Source organism: Vicugna pacos, chromosome 5, assembly GCF_048564905.1.
Source record: "Vicugna pacos chromosome 5, VicPac4, whole genome shotgun sequence".
Classification (NCBI taxonomy): Eukaryota; Metazoa; Chordata; class Mammalia; order Artiodactyla; family Camelidae; genus Vicugna; species Vicugna pacos.
In genome coordinates, this window is record NC_132991.1 from 1,093,996 (window position 1) to 1,112,838 (window position 18,843).

General features: G+C 45.8%; 1 protein-coding gene across 3 annotated transcripts in view; it reads right to left on the reverse strand.

Annotated features, from left to right (window-relative positions):
• The window catches only part of OCA2 (OCA2 melanosomal transmembrane protein), a 176,966-nt gene that overhangs the window by 102,143 nt on the left and 55,980 nt on the right, over positions 1 to 18,843 (reverse strand). For all 3 annotated transcript variants that reach the window (XM_072960740.1, XM_072960741.1, XM_072960739.1), the window contains exons 10-13: positions 6,012 to 6,083; positions 4,719 to 4,784; positions 1,673 to 1,729; positions 473 to 597 (exon numbers count right to left, since the gene is read on the reverse strand). In XM_072960740.1, the coding sequence (XP_072816841.1) occupies positions 473 to 597; positions 1,673 to 1,729; positions 4,719 to 4,784; positions 6,012 to 6,083 (320 nt within the window). The remainder of the gene's footprint in view (positions 1 to 472; positions 598 to 1,672; positions 1,730 to 4,718; positions 4,785 to 6,011; positions 6,084 to 18,843) is intronic.

The following is an 18,843-nucleotide window of genomic DNA, read 5'->3' on the forward strand; positions in this document are numbered from 1 at the left end:
CCCACAACGACTGGGCCAGAGCCCAAGCCCCAGGAGGCTCCAGGCAGTCGGCCTCCTGTGCTCGGTGAACGTCAAATGAGTAACTGGGTGGAATTAGAAGCAGCAAAATGGAATGAAATGGAATTTTCCTTTCCCAAAGTTACCTGGCAAGGCCTTGGCAGGCCAGGTCCTGGGAGCCTCCAGTGAGGAGCCTGCCAGAGCAGGACAGCGGCCCCACCTCCCACCTTCCGGCTGAGCGCCCCATGGAGCACGTGGGCTAGACCTCCTGGTCCCTGACGGTCTGTCCCGCAGGACACAGGGGCCCGTGTCTGCGGACTCCTGCAAGCATTTCTGCTGCCACCACTGCTGCTGTCACAGCCATGCAGGCAAAGCCACGGTCCCAGCGGGTGTGCAGGCTGGCCTGGGCACACGGGAGGAGGGCAAGGTCAGGAGCCCGCACACGCCTGACGCCCACGGCGGCCCCTCCGCATACCTTATGGTCACAGGAGTGAAGAGGAGGGCAGTGGTGACATTGTCCAGGAAGGCAGAAAGGACGGCGGCGATGAGACACAGCATGATGATCATGGCCCACACCCGGCCCCGGGACAGTCGGTACGCCTGGGACACGAAAAAGAACAAGCCAGGATCAGTGGGGCCAAAGAACTGATGTGACTTTTCATTAGGGTCTCTAAGAACTAAGGGTCTAAATAAACATCATCCGGTGAAATTAAAACTTAGACCCAAGGACGCAGTAGGGCAGGGATGGCTGGACTTGGACGTTCTAAATCCACCCTGGCCCGCATTCCTTCCGTCCGATTCTCCTTCACGCCGCCCCGTGATGGTCCAGTTGCCACAAGGAGGTGGCCCACCACCACTATAACCCCCAGTCTTTCACACACTCCTTCTGGCTGGACAGCCTGGGCTGCGACATTGGATCCACCTGACCCTAGAGTTGCTGATCTTTGGCGATCTGGGGGGTACTTTTAGTACCGAGGCATTGGGAGGAGGAGGCCAGGTAGCTCCGGCAAGGTGCAAGATGGTTCACAAAGACGGCAAAAATCATAGCACGGTTCTGTCATTCACAGTTTGCAGAGCGCTTTGCTGAGGACATAATTTTTTAAAAGAACTTTTCAGTTTCCAAAAAAACAAAAATTCAAGCCCAGAATTAGCCTTTGCATTAGCAAAGCTCTCCTCCTGCCAACCCTGAGAGACAGGACCAGGACAGATTCTGACAGTCGCAACTTGCTGGTGGGTTTCCCAGGGTTCCAGTGATAAAAGTGAATGTTTCTAGGTTCAAAGTTTAGAAAGCAGTCATTGAAACGATTTCATCAAAAAGCAAAGTAATCAGAAGCTGATGCCTTGAAATCTTTAGATGCTCAGAGAGCAAAACAGTTTTAGTGCATAGCTCTCAACCTATTTAAAGAATGTCAGACACTCAGCTGGAGCAGACTTCTCCCTGGTCCCCTTCCTCCGGGACTGCTGAGAAGCTGAAAGCACTGCTCAGAGCCACCCGACACAGGATGGCAACTCTACCCAGACTTGCAGCAGTGATTTTGAAAAAGAAGATAGAATTTTTAAATACTTTCTTTAAATAGCAGTTTTCTTCACTACATATGTACCAGTAGAAAAATAAACACGTAAGAAATACGTCAATCAATTCATACATAACCATTAAGTGCTACATCAAACCTACCTTTACAGCGCAGTAATCAAAAAATCCAGTTTCTGAAAATATGGCTACTAAGATCATCTGTGGGGGAAAAGAAGAAAAAAAGAGGCAAGGAGAATGTTTCAGCAGAGTAGCATCCTGAAACGACACCAGAGGGGTCACTTACAAATCTGAGCTCTGGCTTCCTGAAAGCTGCCCCCTCATCAAGCCTCTCGCTCTCCTGCTGAGGGCGGTCCGCTGACTAAATCGCTGAGTGGGGACCCTGAGCCCCTTGCTCACGGGTTTGCACTTGTATATTTGTCCAGGGGCATGTGCCCAAGGTACATTATCATTCTACCCGATCTTCACAGCGAACATCGGTGTTATTATTACTCTCTGTCTCATAGACCAGGAAACCGACGAGCAGAGATGGGAGGTGACTCACAGTCACAAAGCTAGAAGCAGGGAAGGAAGTGGGCCAGCACGTGGCCTTCTGCTCCTAAATGTCCACACAAGCAACAATTAAACATTTTAATGGGGAAGAGCGTATAGCTCAGCGGTAGAGTGCCTGCTTGGCATGCAAGGTCCTGGGTTCAATCCCCAGGACATCCATTAAAATAAGCAAGTAAATAAATAAACTAATTACCTCCCCTCCAAAACAAAAACAAAAACAAAAAATGAATAAATAAATTAAAGATTTTTAAAAAACGTTTTAAGACTTTTATACTGGGTTAAATTTCGTTTCCTAAAATAATGTAACAGATTTTTGTCACTGATTTGATTAAGACACGCAAGTAAGAGTAGTTACACTGAAATGATTATTCCCTGGGTTGTGTACGGACCCGGGGGCTTACTGGCGTGCATGTTTCTAGTGATGACATTGAGTTGGTGAGAATAACCATCACAGTCAGTAACAAAAAGGAACGTCCCATTTATTCTAAGTCTAATCAACCAGACACCTCAACCAACCTGAACTTTCTAGAAGATTGTCTATTCCACCCCCTTAAATGGTGGTGCACCGTGTGTTGAACTTGCAGTGAGAAGATGCAGGTTCAAATGCCAAGCCTGCCCCTCAGGAGACGTTTAACCTTCAGCAAAAAAATGTGTTTAATTCTCTGCACTTTAGTTTTCTCGCCTCACCTCTGAATGTCTGTTCCTTATAAGATGGTTGTGAAAATTCAACAGAATTATGTAAATTAAAGTACTTAGAAAATAGTGGGCCCAGTACTGTCTTTCAAAGAAACCATGCAAAACAGAACACGTCCCAAAATTAATTTAGCCCAGTACCAACACCTGCGTTGTCTAAAGTGACCACCACGTTCATCCTAACCCAAATGGCCACGTGGATGGGCAGGTCCTGCGTGGTCTTCCACTGTCGTGAGGAAGCTGTGCCCCACGACTGCTGCCAGAACCCCCAAGAGAGCCTGGAACTCAGGGCCTGGGCAAGCGGCCCCATGGGTGATGGACTGGCATGAACTAGGATGAAAACGGAAGGGCCTGGCTTTATAGGCTGTCTTTGCACCTGAAGTCCTAGCATCACAGAACCTTACTGAGCTGATTCCAATTGAAAAAAATTAAACCACTCACATGTTGAAATCCTAAGCCCCCAGCAGCTCCAAGTGCGGTGACTACATCAAGGGGGTAATTAAATTAAAATGAGGCCCTCGTCCAGTATGACTGGTGTCCTTATAAGAAGAGGACAGAAGCCTCAGAAAGAAGAAACCAGCCCTGCTGGCACCCTGACCCTGGACCTCTAGCCTCCAGAACTGGGAGGAAACGCACGTCTGCTGTTTGAGGCACCCAGTCTGTGGTACTGCGTTACGGCACTCCAGCAAACTAACACCAATCGCTGAAGTTTAAAAAAAAACTCATTTTATAGAACATCTGATACGCCTTCCACCTTCCTCCCATACGCCCAAACCCCACAGCCTTTTCGGGACCCAACACAACTGTTAGCTCCTCTGTAGAAGCCTAAGTTCAGAGCATCGACCTGCCTCCCACACTACACCCACAGGAGAGGCAGCCAGTCTGGGTCCCACTGAAGCCTGGAGCAGCAGGCCCCCCACAGTGCCAGGGTGAGGAGACTGTTAGCAGGGAAATGAGAGTACATAATGACCTCCTTCACACAGGGTGAGTCCTCGAGCCCAGAGAGGGAAGACCCTCCTTCAGATCATGGAGCTGTGGGGTCTGTTCAAGAATGCATGAGCTGGGGGGGTGGGGACGGGGTACAGCTCCGTGGTAGAGCGCATGCCTAGCAGGCATGAGGTCCTGGGTTCAATCCCCCGTATCGTCATTAAATAAATAATAGTAATAAATAAACCTGATTATCCTCCCAACCAAGAAAAAAAATAAACAACACATGAGCCATTCCCACTGCTGTTCAGACCCTTGTCAAACTCCACGTACTCAAAGTTGAATCTATCTATGATTCATGTTCCACACTCGCCCACTAGTGCGTCTTAAAGTTCCCTTCCTACAGGTGGATTTGGTGACACCTCACAGCACATAGGACACAATGGCCCCTTGACAATGATAAATAAGGGATGACTTCTTCATTTCTTCCTTTATCCATATAATTAAAGGTACTTTTCCAATCACTGAAAACCTTGTATGGTTCATTTGCTTAGGACATCCCATTTTAAATTTTAAGGACAGTAACTTGAAACTTTGCTTAATTTGCTAAATGACCATGATTTCACTATCAGGCAGGCTTTAGACTAAAATTTTCCAGCTAACTCACCAGAGCACTAATCATTCCACTCCTCCGCAGGAGAAATTAGCTAGACCGCACAAACACTTCTCAGTCAAGCCCTAACTGTCAAGTGGCACGGTGTCTTTAAGAATTAGTTGCAGAAGAGGGGGAGGGCGTAGCTCAGTGGTACAGCGCGGACTGAGCACGCACGAGGTCCTGGGTTCAATCCCTCCCCAGTGCCTCCACTAAAATAAGTAAGTAAATAAATAAACCTGATTACCTCCCCCCAAACAAACAAACAAAACAACAACAACAAGGAATTAGCTGCAGCAGCAGCAAGAGAGAAGTCGCAGGTTGCCGCAGGCTTGGAGCCCTGTCCCGCTGGGAGGCTGCCATTACCATTCCAAACAGCAGAGCCAGGGTCTCGAAATCAATCCACTCCACCACGTGGGTCAGGCTGGGCCTCTGCAATCAAAGCACAAACCCGCCCGTTAGTCCCGGACATCAGCCTCCTGTGGCCTTTTACGTCAAACCCACTCGTTGGGCCAGAGTCGAAAATCACACCACCATCCACTTGCTTTTGAAGTCAGATTATGTCATCAATGAAAAATACTCATAATGAAAGCATTATAATGTCAAACCTACGCACTTAGTACTAAGAAAAGCAGATGTCTTAAACCTGGCCCCGTCCCTGCAGGGAAGGCCGGGTCACGGGGAACTGGGAGGCACGGAATTCCGTGAAGCGAGGGCACCCGGAGAGCCCGGTTGTTGGACAAGGACCGCGTGATGGTCCAGGTGGCCTCCCGCAGCACGTGCCACGAGCCACGTCAGTGATTTCTAAAATTAAGTAACTACCACTACACTATTTCTTAATTATTAAAAATAACAGTGATTTATGTGTCAGTGTTAGGATTCTGGGACATTTCACCCTTAGGGTTAGTGTTTGTTTACACCAACTCTAACCAAGAAAAAAAAAAAACTATAAATAACTAACCGAACATAGCCCCACACAGATTTTTAAACCAGTCAGTATTCTTTGGTTGACTGCACAGCCTTTAGTAGCAGTTTTCAGAACAATCCGTGGGCTCCCACAGAGTTGTTTTCACTCCAGGTTCTGTGTGTTGCCACGTGGTCCGTCCCAGCATTCCTACCTAAGCAGCTCTGGCCTCCAACCTCGGCGGGCACTCGGCCTCTCCTGCCTCCCCATGTCCATCCTTATGTCCCCGCTGGACAGACATGCTCAGAGCCTGAGGGGGTGCAATCACCGCCCACACATGCACCTCCAGGGATGCCCTGATTTCTGCCTGGTACAGAACCGTCCCCCCACCACCACCTCACTATCTCCCACCGCTCTGCTCCAGCCAGGATGGCCTCCTCCAGGTACCAAGGGCCGACAGCATGCAGGACCAGCTCTAACGTGGCTCAGCTACATGGCCTAGGCAAAGGCGTGACCACCATGAGCCTTTCCTCAGCGAGGATGAAGGATAACGCCGCTGGGATGCGTGACAAAGTCAATGTTAATTACTTGTCTGCGCTGTGAAGTCTGTCCATGCCTCTAGCACAGTTCCCAGGGGAAACGTGAAAACAGTACATGAAAATTAAAAGCACCAGCTAATGCCTAATTCTTGGACTGTCTTTGAATCTGGCGCTCTATTGAGGGCTAAGCCTTCGACTCAAAGCATCAAAACTTACATCGCCAATCACAGCCAGGGCTGCTAACGCCGCAAGGGAACCCAACATAGCTGCCAGGGTTCTGTGAACGATCTGGAAAGAAACACAGAAAATTACTGCATTCTAATCCACAGGGGTTCAAAACACACAGAAGCCGGTTTTGGTATAAGTATCTGTCAAGACTGGCCATCCTATACCATCTCTACTGGGACAATAAACAAATCATGGGTTTGTCTGTTTTACAGTGTGGACGCCCTAGAGACAGACATAACCACCACCAGTCTGCCTTCTAAAGAAAGCTGCTTTCTAGATAAAAAAATGAATTTCTTCTGTATAGCACCAGCAACTATACTCAGTATCTTGTAATAACCTTTAATGAAAAAGAGTATGAAAATGAATACACACACACACACACACACACATATATATATACACACACACACACACAGGTATGCATGACTGGGACATTATGCTGTACCCCAAAAACTGACACATTGTAACTGACGATACTTCAACTAAAAAAAAAATGAAAAAATAAAAAATAAAGGAAGATGCTTTCATTTCCTGCATAATCAGATGACCATGAAGTAGAAGCAGAAGGCTGGATAAAGTATGTTCTATATGGAAGCCTGCAGTAAATTCTCATTAATTATCTATCATTTAATTTCTAGGCAACTGGACCATTAGTTCCACAACATAAATCAATTCTGCCCAATTACTGAGACTGTTATTAAACCAGAAGTATCTAGCCAAATGCTTAATCTAATTGAGACTTCAGTGTTACCACTGAACCACAAAGGTACTTTTTCTATTTAATTATAATTCAAATGGACATGGAATTTCTAAGACAAAATATAAAGAAAGGCAAGGATGCAGAGGAATTGGAACACTCAAACGTTGCTTGTGGGAATGTAAAATGGTGCAGCCATTGTGAAAAAGTTTGGCAGTTTCTTACAAAGTGAAATAATACATTTACCATACGACCAGCAAATTCTACTCCTAGGAACCTACCCAAGAGAAAGAAAAGCACATGTCCTGTTAAAATAAACAAGAGATACTGAGGTGGCTCTAATCTAAGCAGCTCTTTTGTTCCTTTTCTGTCTGTTCATCTCTGTTTCCCTCAAGCCTTGATCATAAAATTGAAATCACTACGCAACATTTAACCTAACTCCTGATTTTTGCTTTACTGAATGTACACAATGCCTTGCCTAAGCTGTCGATTCCTTTCCTGGATTACAAGTAGTAAGAATGAAGAATTAACTAGTTAAAGAATGACGGCTTTCTACCCCTACCTTCCCCTTAATAAATTTGCAGGCAGACCCCATGGGCAAGAGAGTATCTAACTGCAAGTGGACCATGCAGGCAAGACAGCATCCAGAGAAAGACCAGAAGTCAGCAGGTCTGCACACAGTGGGAAAATGACAAAGAATCTGATCTCTCACCTTAATGATGAACTAGAATTATTTCCCCTTTTCCCTTTAAAAATTGTCATGGCTGAGCAGGATCTTTGGAGGTGGTCTCAAGACATGAGTCCACCTTCTCCCCAGATTGGCAGCTTTTCTGAATAAAGCAACTTTTCCTTCTACCAACACTTGCCTCTCAATTATTGGCTTCTGAGTGGTGAACCACTGAACCTGAGTTCAGTAACACTAATGCTTTAGCAGCCTATGTAAGAAAACAAAAAGCTACGCCTATAATACCTCAAAGATAAGAAATCAAACCCTAAGGACAGGTGATTATAAACAGCTAACGAGCCTTTCCCAAACAAGGCAAACGCTTACGCTATAGCTACTCAGATCATTTCCCTGCTTTGCTTCTGGCTTTTCTCTATAAAACTTTCTCCCAGCTCCTGTTGGTGGAGTCTCCTAACCGCTTCCGGTTTGGTATGGCCCAATTTGAATCAATTTTTGCACAAATAAACTCTTAAAAATTTAATATACCTCAGTTTCTCTTTTAATAGTCCATATAAAGCATGTATGTTCATAGAAACATTCAAAATAGGCAAAAAAAAAAAAAGGAAACATTCCGAATGTCACCCATGGTGAGTTGATAAAACAAAATGCAGCACATGCTGCAACATGCAACTACCGATAGATGCTGTGTAATGGATAGACCCAAAACACATCAGGCTAAGCGAAAGAAGTCAGACACAGAAGACTGTATATTGTAACATCCCACCTATATGAACTGTCCAGAAAAGGTAATTTACAGAGACAAAAAGATCAGGGTTGCCAAAGGCTGGAGACAGCAAAAAGGACTGACGGCAAAGAGGCCCTAGGGATCTTGATGGGGGGATGGAAGATCCAAAACTGTACTGTGGTGATGACTGCTGCTATGGTATATGTTAGGGCAGGCAGACAGCTAGATACAAGCAGAGAAAGGGGACGCAGGCCAAATGGCAGGAACTGGGCAAAAAAAAAAGAGGGGCACGGACCAAATGCAAAAAACCCTACATCATGTAAGCACCAAGGGCTCCCTGGGCAGAGAAAGAAAAGCAGGAACCTCTGGACTGATAAGAAATTACACAGTTTGGGGTGACAAGTGGCCTGAAGGGAAAAGGCAAGTCTCTAGTGTCCGAATGCAAGCTTTTGCTCATTATGCCCTCATTTCAGTAAAATTAGCCTTGCAGATTAGAAGCACCCATCATGCACCAAGGCCATGACACTTCCAATCCATGCTAAATAAGGACAAAAATCCCTCTTCCCTTTGGGAAGGTGGAGCTGGGGTGAAAATCAGGGAATAGGATCCCAAACCCTTCCCTCCCCAATGAATATTCTGCTCATTCATTTTCACACCTTATTTAACCAACTTGCCAAAGAAACTCAGGCTAGCTGCTCACCTGAGTCTGCCCGCTCTCCCCTTGAGAGTGTATTGTCTACTCCTTAATAAATCCTCACTTTAATTTCTTAACCTCTGCATCCTGGCTCTGAATTCTTTCTGGGATGGGACAAGACCCTGGACACTGGTTCCATCTCCCAGCAACAGCACCATCCCTCCCTGTGGGGATCTGGCTGCCCTCCACTTTCAGCTGGTCGCACAGCACCTGCAGAGCCACAGCACGGGCGGTGGGCAGGCCTCTGCGAGACCCAGGCTGCCTCACACGTGCTGCCACAGAGGCAAGAAGAAGGGGGGCGCTCTGCTCACATCCCTACATCCAGGGCATGGGGAGCAACCACGCCTGACCTCATAGGGTGAAGGAATAGGAAACAAACTGCCTTCCCTGATGCTGATTCTTTCTGACTAAGAAATGCTGTAATCTGCTTTCCCTCCCTTACTGCTTTTTATGCTGAACTCCCAAACATTCAATAGTTTTAACCAGAAAGGAGACAATGGGCTGATAATCTCAGAAGAAGGACAGACCCTCCGAAACTCCTCCATGAAGGAAGAGCCACTGGGGTTAAGAGGAGCGCACTGCCCTGTAAACCGCCCTGGTCGTTATCACTTTTTGGTTCCATCCAGTTTTTCTATAAAACCTCAAGGCTCCAACCCCAAGATGGACTCAGTCTCTAAGGCAAGAGCCCACTGTCGCTCCCCTTTGCCTGGCAAAGCAATAAAGCTGTTTGTCCTTTTTCTCCCAACACTCTGTCTCCGAGTCTCAATCTGGCTTTCGGGGTGCAGAGGCCAGTTTTGCAGCAGCAAGGGGAGGGCGGGCGGTCCACCAAGAACCAAAGGACCAGGCTGCATTCACAAGGAAGGCAGAGGGACAAAGGCCCACCACCTGCAAAGGGGCCAGAACACCCTCTTCCTAGGAGACAAGGGAGGGTAGAAGCAGGACCGACCTGGCAGGCAGTGCAGGAAGTAGAGCCCTGTTACTAACCTGTGGTCCAACAGGACCCAGTGCAGGAAAACAGGAGCTGGCCCAGGTCCCACAGCTGGACATGGCGGGCCAGGGTGGCACCTCCAGGGACAGCCAGTCCATGCCCCGCCCACACCGCCCTGTTTGTCTCTCACAACAAACTGAAGAGCTCTCTAAGTTTTGCAGACGAAGAAAGTGAAATGCAGAGAGGTACTGAGATTTACTTAGCACCACAAAGCCCACGTTCACCCCACAACGTCACGGCAGTGAGAAGGGACTGGTACACGGCTTTCAACTGGATGCAGCCTGGGGGTGCCGAAATGCCTATGATACACAGGGCTGTGTGCCATCAAGTTCAAGACCCAGAACCGTACCACTTGTACACTCTCCGGGGTGTCTAGAAACACAGGACTCAGAGCTGAGGAACGTCCAGGAGACCCACCCTCACTGCCGGCCCTGTCACTACGGACCAGCTGGCTCCTGCCATTGCCCCAGGGCACTGGGAGGGAAGGGGCTCAAGAAGACACAGGCACCGCCCTGCGTGAGCAGCCCCTCCCCAAACAGAGGGGCCCCTGCTGCCCACTGCTCCCCAGGCCAGCAAAGAGTTTACTTGAAATGAAACAAAGCAAAGGCTCTCAGACTTCCCTTCCCAGCTCATGTGGGGTCTGTCGAGCCCAAGGCACACATGCATAGCACGCACGGGCTTGGGGACAGTGTCCAGCAGCCACTACATCACAAGGCAGAAATGGGAGCCGTGGGGGTACCGCGTGTCTGCAGACACTTAGGCACCTCATTCTTATTCTGATGGGTCTCCCAGCACTTCTTTTATCCTTCCATTTACCAAAGAGGCTCAAGGAAGAACATTAGTTACCCATCTCAGGTTCTGAACATTTAAAAGCAAACTGGGAGGTGACGTCAGCATCACGGCAGCATGAGATGTCCCTCCGTTTTGTCCCCCGTTTTTGACAGCTAACTAGGCATCTATCCATGAAGAAAAGTGTCTCTGTAGGAGCAGCAGGGTCCAGCACATATGCCAAGGGGCCTGGGAGGAGGCTCGCTCACCTCTGCATCCAGTAATAAGCAGACAGACCTTGGCCAAGGCTGCAAAGCCAGCAGAAGCCAGCAGTGCCACCCCAACCCGCCCTTGGCCACAGTCAGGGAAAACCTGGAGAGTGCTGACCTGGGCAGACACCTGCAGGCAAGAGAGAATCTGGAGAAGTCCAGCCTTCTTGGGAGGAGATTTCAGCACATCACTGGAGAAAAAACACGGGTTAGGAGACACTGGAGAGGGTGAGAGGAACTTGGCCAGCACTGCCCCTCCCCCAAGGCCACCCCGCATGGGGCCCAACCAGCTGATGGGGGAGGACAGCGACGCACACGTGCTCCGCCGCTGACAGCAGCTTCTCCCCGCCAGCACCAGAGCGCTCAGGCAGGGCCTCCATGACTGGGGAGGGAGAGAGGAAGGGGCCAAACAAGAACATCAAAGGGCATTAAGGAACACAGTTCCTGCACTCAGCACTTCAGCAGGAAGTCCTACAAGGAACCTTTGGGAGAAATTCACCCTCCGACGCCCCCCAGGCCCACAGGTGCCTGTGACACCCCTCCCCTGCCTCTGCAGCCGCCCCGTGTGTGTGCGGGGTGGGTGTAGTGCGAGCGCTCCCTGTCAACGGTAAATGAAGTGCCATCAGAAAACAGACCAGGTCTGTGGGCCAGGGAGAGCCACAAACGGAGCAGCGGCACCACCTTCTGGAAAACAAAAGAGAGGTTTCCAGCAGCCAGCCTGGTGAGTTGTAAGGACCAGAGAAGCCATAAAAGCTTACGAATTCTGCAGCAAGAAGGAGTAAGAAGAGTGTAGCACTATTTACACAGCCAAGACACATAGAAAATAAATACCAAAATGACAGATAAACCCTACCTCATCAGCAACTATGTTAAATGTACATGAATTAAACATTCCAATCAAAAGGCAAAAAATGGCAGAAAGGTTAAAATAAATAATGCAAGAATATACTATATGAGACACTGTTTAGAAACAAAGACACAAATCGTTTGAAAGTAAAAGGGTAGAAAAAGATATACCATAAATATATACAATGGAATATTACTCAGCCATAGAAAAGAATGAAATAATGCCATTTGCAGCAACATGGATGGACCTGGAGATGATCATATTAAATGAACTAATAAGTCAGACAGAGAAAGACAAATATCATACATGGAATCTATTACTTATCTACAAGCCAGAAACAGACCCTCCAGACACAGAAAATAAACTATGGTTACCAAAGGGGGAAAGGAGGGGGGACGGATAAACTAGGAGTTTGGGATTAACATATACACACTACTATACACAAAATAGATAAATGACAAGGACCTACTGTATTACACAGGGCACTATACTCCATATCTTGTAATAAGACCCTAAAATGGAAAAGAATCTGAAAAAGCGTGTGTGTGTGTATGTGTGTATGTGTATCTGAATCACTTTGCTGCATACCTGAAATGAATACAACACTGCAGATCAACTATACCTCAATAAAAATGAAGATAATAAAGATGAGAGCAGCAGGTGTGTCCATACCAGATCAGAGAAAGCCTCCTGTATAAATAACAGTATATAACAAACAGTATATCCCACCTGAATACAACTAGTAAAGATTTGAGAAAGTGTCTGCTACTTCCAGTGAGAAAAGAGCAAAGCAAAACTACGGGGAACACAAAAAATCTAGGAAATGTGTCATCCCCAAAAGAGAGCAGTCTTCCAATAACTGAACTGAAAGGCACAGAATCTGGTGTGCAGTTGGTAAAGAACTGGAAATAGCTGTACTGAGGATACTCAACAAGCTACATGGAAAACAGAAAGACAACTCAGTGAAATCAGGAAAACAACACGGGAATAAAAAGAGAAAATTCACAAACGGATAAAAATCATAAAAGAGAACCAAACAGAAATTCTGGAGCTACAGGATCCAACGACTAGGAAGGAAAATGCAACAGAGCATCCACAGCAGAGTAGATCAAATGTAAGATAAAGTAAGTGGCCTGGAGGAGAGGAACTCCGAAACAACCCAATCGGAGGAGAACAAAAAAGAAAGAATGAACAAGGGCAGCAAGACCGTCTCACACACACCAGCCCAAACGTCCTTCCAGTGGGTCCCTCCAGCTCACAGCAGCCAGATCTTCTTTTCTTTAAACACCTCTGTTGTGGTGTGGTTCCTGTACAGTAAACTACACGTATTTCAGGTGTACAATTTGATGAATTTTGATAGATGTGTAACACCGCAAACCACCACCACAATCAAGATAGCTAACACCTCCATCACTCCCCAAGAGGTGCGATTTTCGAATTCTCAGTTTATTTCTGATTACAGGTAAGGCCTTGCCTGATCATCAGACTCGGGGGTGAGGCAAGCCCCCTCTGAACCTCAGATTTCCTCTTGCATACAGCAGCGAGTCGTCACTTCACTGCACGTGCCAGGGACACTGGGGTCAGGAGGCTGGGGAGGCCAGGCTGGGATACGTTCTCTCAGGTGTCCCTGCAGCCCAGTAACCACGAGGCATCCGCTGGCTCCCCCACCCTCCTCTTCAGAGAAGGCGCCTCCACATGGCTGAACCTGAGCTCAATCCCGCCTTTCCCACTTTCCACGGTTGGGACCTGCATGGAGTTACCCCCTCCGGGCCCCTTGTAGCTTCTCCACCTTGAAACAGGAGTGTCACATCTCCCTCATGGGAGGCTCCTGTGTTCACTTCCTAGGGCTGCCCTCACAAACCAGGTGGCTTAAAACAACACAGGCTTAGTGGGGGGAGGGTATGCAGAGTGTGTGCTTAGCATGCACGAGGTCCCCGGTTCAATCCCCTGTACTTCCTCTAAGAATAAGTAACATAAGTAAACCTAATTACCTCCCCCCACCAAAAACAAACTAACAAAACCCCAAACCTCTCTATTACCCTGATTCAGGGAAATGGACCCACCTGGATAGAATAATCTCCCAAAGTCCTTAATTTACTCACATCTGCAAAGTCCCTGTTGCCTTATAAGGTCACAAGCAGGTTCTGGAGACTAGGAAGTGGATGTCTTGGGTTGAGGGCAGGGAGAGGAGTCATTATTCATCTTTATTTCTGATATTTTTAGAATTGGATAATGGAACATATTATTCTATGTCAAACACAAAGGCAGGCCATGGCAGGTGCATAACAGATATTTGCTCACCCCTCACGTTGCTCTCCCGCTCTGGCTACAGACACTTCCTTGCTCCTTGAGAAGCTATGCAGCCTGCAGGGAAGCCTGAGCTCCCAAGGCAGACCACCAGGGATCCAGCCCTCTCTCCATCTTTACCACCTCAAGGACTTGGACAAGTGATTTGACTTCTCTGTGCTTCCATTTCCTCACTTATAAAATGGGGTCGCAGTGGGGGTCCTATTCACACACACAGAATTCTCAGAACTGGGCTCCCCCTCTCTACCCACACACGGTAGCCCGGCTGAATACCAACATCATCATTTTCTTTGAAGTCAAAGCCCTCAGGTCTTACTGTGGCTCTTTGTGCTCTGGCTTCCTTTGTGTTCCTCCCCCCCCACACACACACACCCCTCTTATTTGATCTGGCTGCAAACAAGCCAATCCAGGTGACTGACTGCATGTTCAGAAAAGCTGAGGGTGCTGGAACACCTTCTTCAAGACAAGTCTACAAAATACCGGAAGCTTTACTAAAGAAGCACTTTGAGAAACCCTGAAATATCAGACAGTGAACTTGTCAGGAGAAACTGGCATGGCTGGAAGACCTACGCCCATGTCAACTCCTTCAGCTGCAAACGCGTCTGTTCAATTCAGTGTATTTTGTCTGTTAAGGGCTTGTGTTACATAACCCATGAGATCTCCTGCAGTTCTGAAGTGTCTAATTTGAGGGGAAAAGAAAAAAAAGGAAAGGTACCTCTGGAACAAGGTAATGGAGTCTGCTAGAGAAAGTTTGCCAGACGCTGCCGGAAGCAATCTGTTTTGTGAGTCCCAATACTGGGTGTATAAATAGTCTCAACAGTAGGAAGAGACTTGCAGATAGAAGGAAACGAATTGGAGAGCAGAACCATTAGCCACGGCTGTTATTTAAACTCAGCCATGTAAAATACAAGGACAAAAATCAGGAAAACCGAATGTGGAAGTTTCCACTGAGAAACAGCATTGTGATATGTGCGCTGCACTCTGAAACATGGCACCTCCCCTCTCTCCAAACGCACTTCCCATTTCTGTAAATTAAAGTAGAGATCCCCTGGACGACTAAAAATGTTCTCTATGCATGTTTCTTGAATTGCACTCCACAGTTAATTCTTGAACCAAATGCTACGTGAAATCCTAGATTAAATATGAAAGGGTCCAACAATGAGACACACAATCTCACACAAAGGCCGCGTCATTTTGCTTCAATTAGCTAAGGTGAACGAAAGGGCACGAAAAAACTGTGTTTCCAGCAGCAAGGAGCAGAAAGGCAATCCTTCTTCAAACTAATTACAGGGGTTGGATGAAAGGCACAGGGGGGAAAAGTCCTATATCCTTTATGTTGTGAGATATTTTTCATTAAGACGGTGTCAAACGTTTTGATACGACTTTATACAGTATGAGCATAGAAGCCTAGCTGTGATAACGGGATTTTTAGGATATCACATTTGGAAATCTCTGGAAGCCCTATTAGAGATGCAAAGTTCAGGAATTAGGAAGATCAGTCCAATTTTATTCTTGGGGCTTTCAACAAGAGTTATTTCGCAAGGATGAAGAATACAGCACCAAATTCTCAGGTTAAAAATAAAAGTGCCAATAAGGATTACCTGCAGGGCCAGAAGTTTACATACGCCAAGGAATTCCCTGAAATGATCTCATCCCATCAAGCTATTAAAAGTTCAAACTGAACCACGGCAGCCACTCATGGGTAGAGGCAATGGTGCTCCCACTCCCAGGAGCCAGGCTAGACCAGACCCAGAGCAGGACCTCAGCCCCCGGTCACATACTTAAAGGTGCTCTAGAAACTTTCTTGTGTAATAAATACTTATTAACCTATTTCAGGTAATGTCAAAGGCACCAGGAATCAACACTGAACACCAGTAGTCGATACACTAATGTGAACTGGATGGCACACTAGAAAGTGATGTGTGACACTTGTTACAGAGCGAGTCAACAGGGATCAGGGAGCACGTATGGAGAGCAGCTGGAAACAGCAGAGAGAAGGGCAGGTGGGCGGGTCTGCAGGCAACCCCAAGACTCACTCTCCTAGAGTGAAGTGGGGTTCAGGTGGCAACACAGCCTGAGGGCACCTGCCCACAGAAGATAGAGACCTCAGGTTGCCCCAAGATAACCTCTGAGTCCGCACCTAAGGCAAATTCTACCCCTAGAATAGATTCCCAGAGTGCATCTTAGGAACGCTGCAATGCTGACTCTGTGGAAAGGGCTGGGGTATGCATCCATCCCTCCCCTCATAGTGGAGCCACCCCAGGTGGGGTGCACCAAGGGAATTCTGGAAGCATAGGAGTTTCACAACACATGGTCGAACATACCCGTCTTTTAACACCTCTGTGACACCCTCCACCATCTGTAACTAGAAGCACAACAAAAGGGCAGTCTTGGGGTTTCACAGGTTATTGCTTGGCCTGATTTTGTAGTTTCTATTTTCAAGTTACGTTAGTGTATAATACAGGAAAAAATCATGTTACTTTAAGCTCATAGAATATTCACTAAGATAGGCTATAAAGCTGAGGTATAACATAAAAAAATCAGATGACTGGATAAAGAAGATGTGGTATATTTATACAGTGGAATACTATTCAGCCATAAAAACCGACAACATAATGCTATTTGCAGCAACATGGATGTTCCTAGAGAATGTCATTCTAAGTGAAGTAAGCCAGAAAGAGAAAAAAAAATACCATGTGAGATAGCTCATATGTGGAATCTAAAAAAACAAAACAAAACAAAACAAAACAAAACAAAAACAAAACAGAAACAGACTCATAGACACAGAATACAAACTTGTGGTTGCCAAGGGGGCTGGGGGTGGGAAGGGATAGACTGGGATTTCAAAATGCAGAATAGATAAACAAGATTATACTGTATAGTACAGGGAAATATATACAAGATCTTGTGGTAGCTCACAGTGAAAAAAATAAAATGTGACAATGAATGTATGTATGTCCATGTATAACTGAAAAATTGTGCTCTACACTGGAATTTGACACAACTTTGTAAAATGACTATAAGTCAATAAAAAATTAAATTATTAAATTAAATTATTAAATTAAATTAAAGTTAAAAAAATTTAAAGTGAGGTCATACAAAATAAGTTCTCTGACCATAAGTTAGTCAAACCACAATTCAATAACAGAAAGACAAGAAAATCCCTAAACATTTAGAAATTTAAAAACACACTTCTAAATTATCTATGAGAGGAAGTCTCAAGGGAGATTTAAAAAACAAAACTAAATAAAACAATAAAACTGAAAGCACAACAAATCAAAAGCTGTAGGATGCAGCTAAAGAAGTGTTGAGAGGGAAAATTATAGTAGTAAATATTCACATTAGAAAAGAGATTTGTTCCAGGTATGCAAGGCTGGTCCAATGTTCTAAAATAAATCATATCAGCACCGTATCAAACAGCTAATGAAGAAAATTAATTGATGCAAAAAAAGTCACCGACAAAATTCAACACCCAATTATGGTAAAAACTCTCAGTATGCTAGGAAAAGAAAGGGGTTTGCTCAATCTCATAAAGAAAACCTACACAACCTACAACTAACGCCATACTTAATGGTGAAGACTGAATGCTTCCCCTTTAAGATCAAAAACAGGCAAAGATATCCACTCTTTATTTTAGCCACTGCAAAAAAAGCAAGAAGAAAAAATACAAAACATCAGATTTAAAAAGAAAGCTACTACAGAATCTACTACCCCCAAAATTCCAAGAACTAATAAGTAAAAATATTATTAGTATTGTTACTAATGATACAGTAATAACAGGATATAAGATTAACATGCAAACATACACAAAACGCATTTACATATACCAACAATAAGAAAAATGGAAACCAAAATACAAGCCCAGTGCTGATGAAATAAAATTTATAGTTTAAGGCAGGACAAGAAAATTTGAACATACAATTCTCTCTGTTTCCCTTGGGGCCTCCTCCCTCCCTCCCTGTCTGCATCACACATTACTCAGGGCCCCTCAGAGACGGCTTTGCCTGCTCAACTGTAAAGATCGACTTTCCTTCCTTTCTTCTGCTGTAATTTCTTGAAAGATCAGCATTCTTTCCTAACCCTGTAGGGGGTCATGGTGACTTACTGCTCACGTTGAATGTGCTTAGCTGGACTACACATCTGTGGTGAACTTTATATAAAATGTCAGCATGTCATTTCAATGCAGGATCCTTTGTCTCCAAGATGAATATTCATTTTCTGAAATGCGAACGTATATGACTGTGACTTCAACAGGTGGAACAGTTCTCAAGAGTTTCTGAGAGTCTATCGGGTTATAATCTTCTGTCTGGCTGAAATAAAATTCTCTTTTTTCATCTTAATTTGATTGTTAATTGAATTTCCATCGACATTTGTTCGGCGTGTTTGGCAGGATATCAGAGGCAACCAGCAGAAGACGCCTGGAGTCCCCTGAACGGGTGCTTAGAGTCCCACCAGTCTCGGTATTCCTCAGGTGCTTTGGTGAGCTCTCTTGGTGTCAAGATATTGTTTTAAATGATGTCCTGAATTTTATTCGAGCGGTTTTTCTTGGGACTTGGAGTCCTAAAGGGGTACTAGTACATTTCCTAGCAAGAGATCTGGGGAGAAATTCCTAGGCAGGAACTAGGGGGAGCTCTGGAGTGAACTGGGTTGGCTGACCTTTTTTTTTTTTTTTTTTAATTTGGCTTAAATTAGGAAGATTGTGGATATAGGATCTAAACAAACTGCTTGATGGCAAAATGAGAGACTGAGCCTGCTCCGCTCTGAAGAAGAGGGGCATTTGTTCCTTCTATCCACAAGGTATTCTCAGTCAACTGAGAACCGAGCTTTAGTGTCTGAGGATC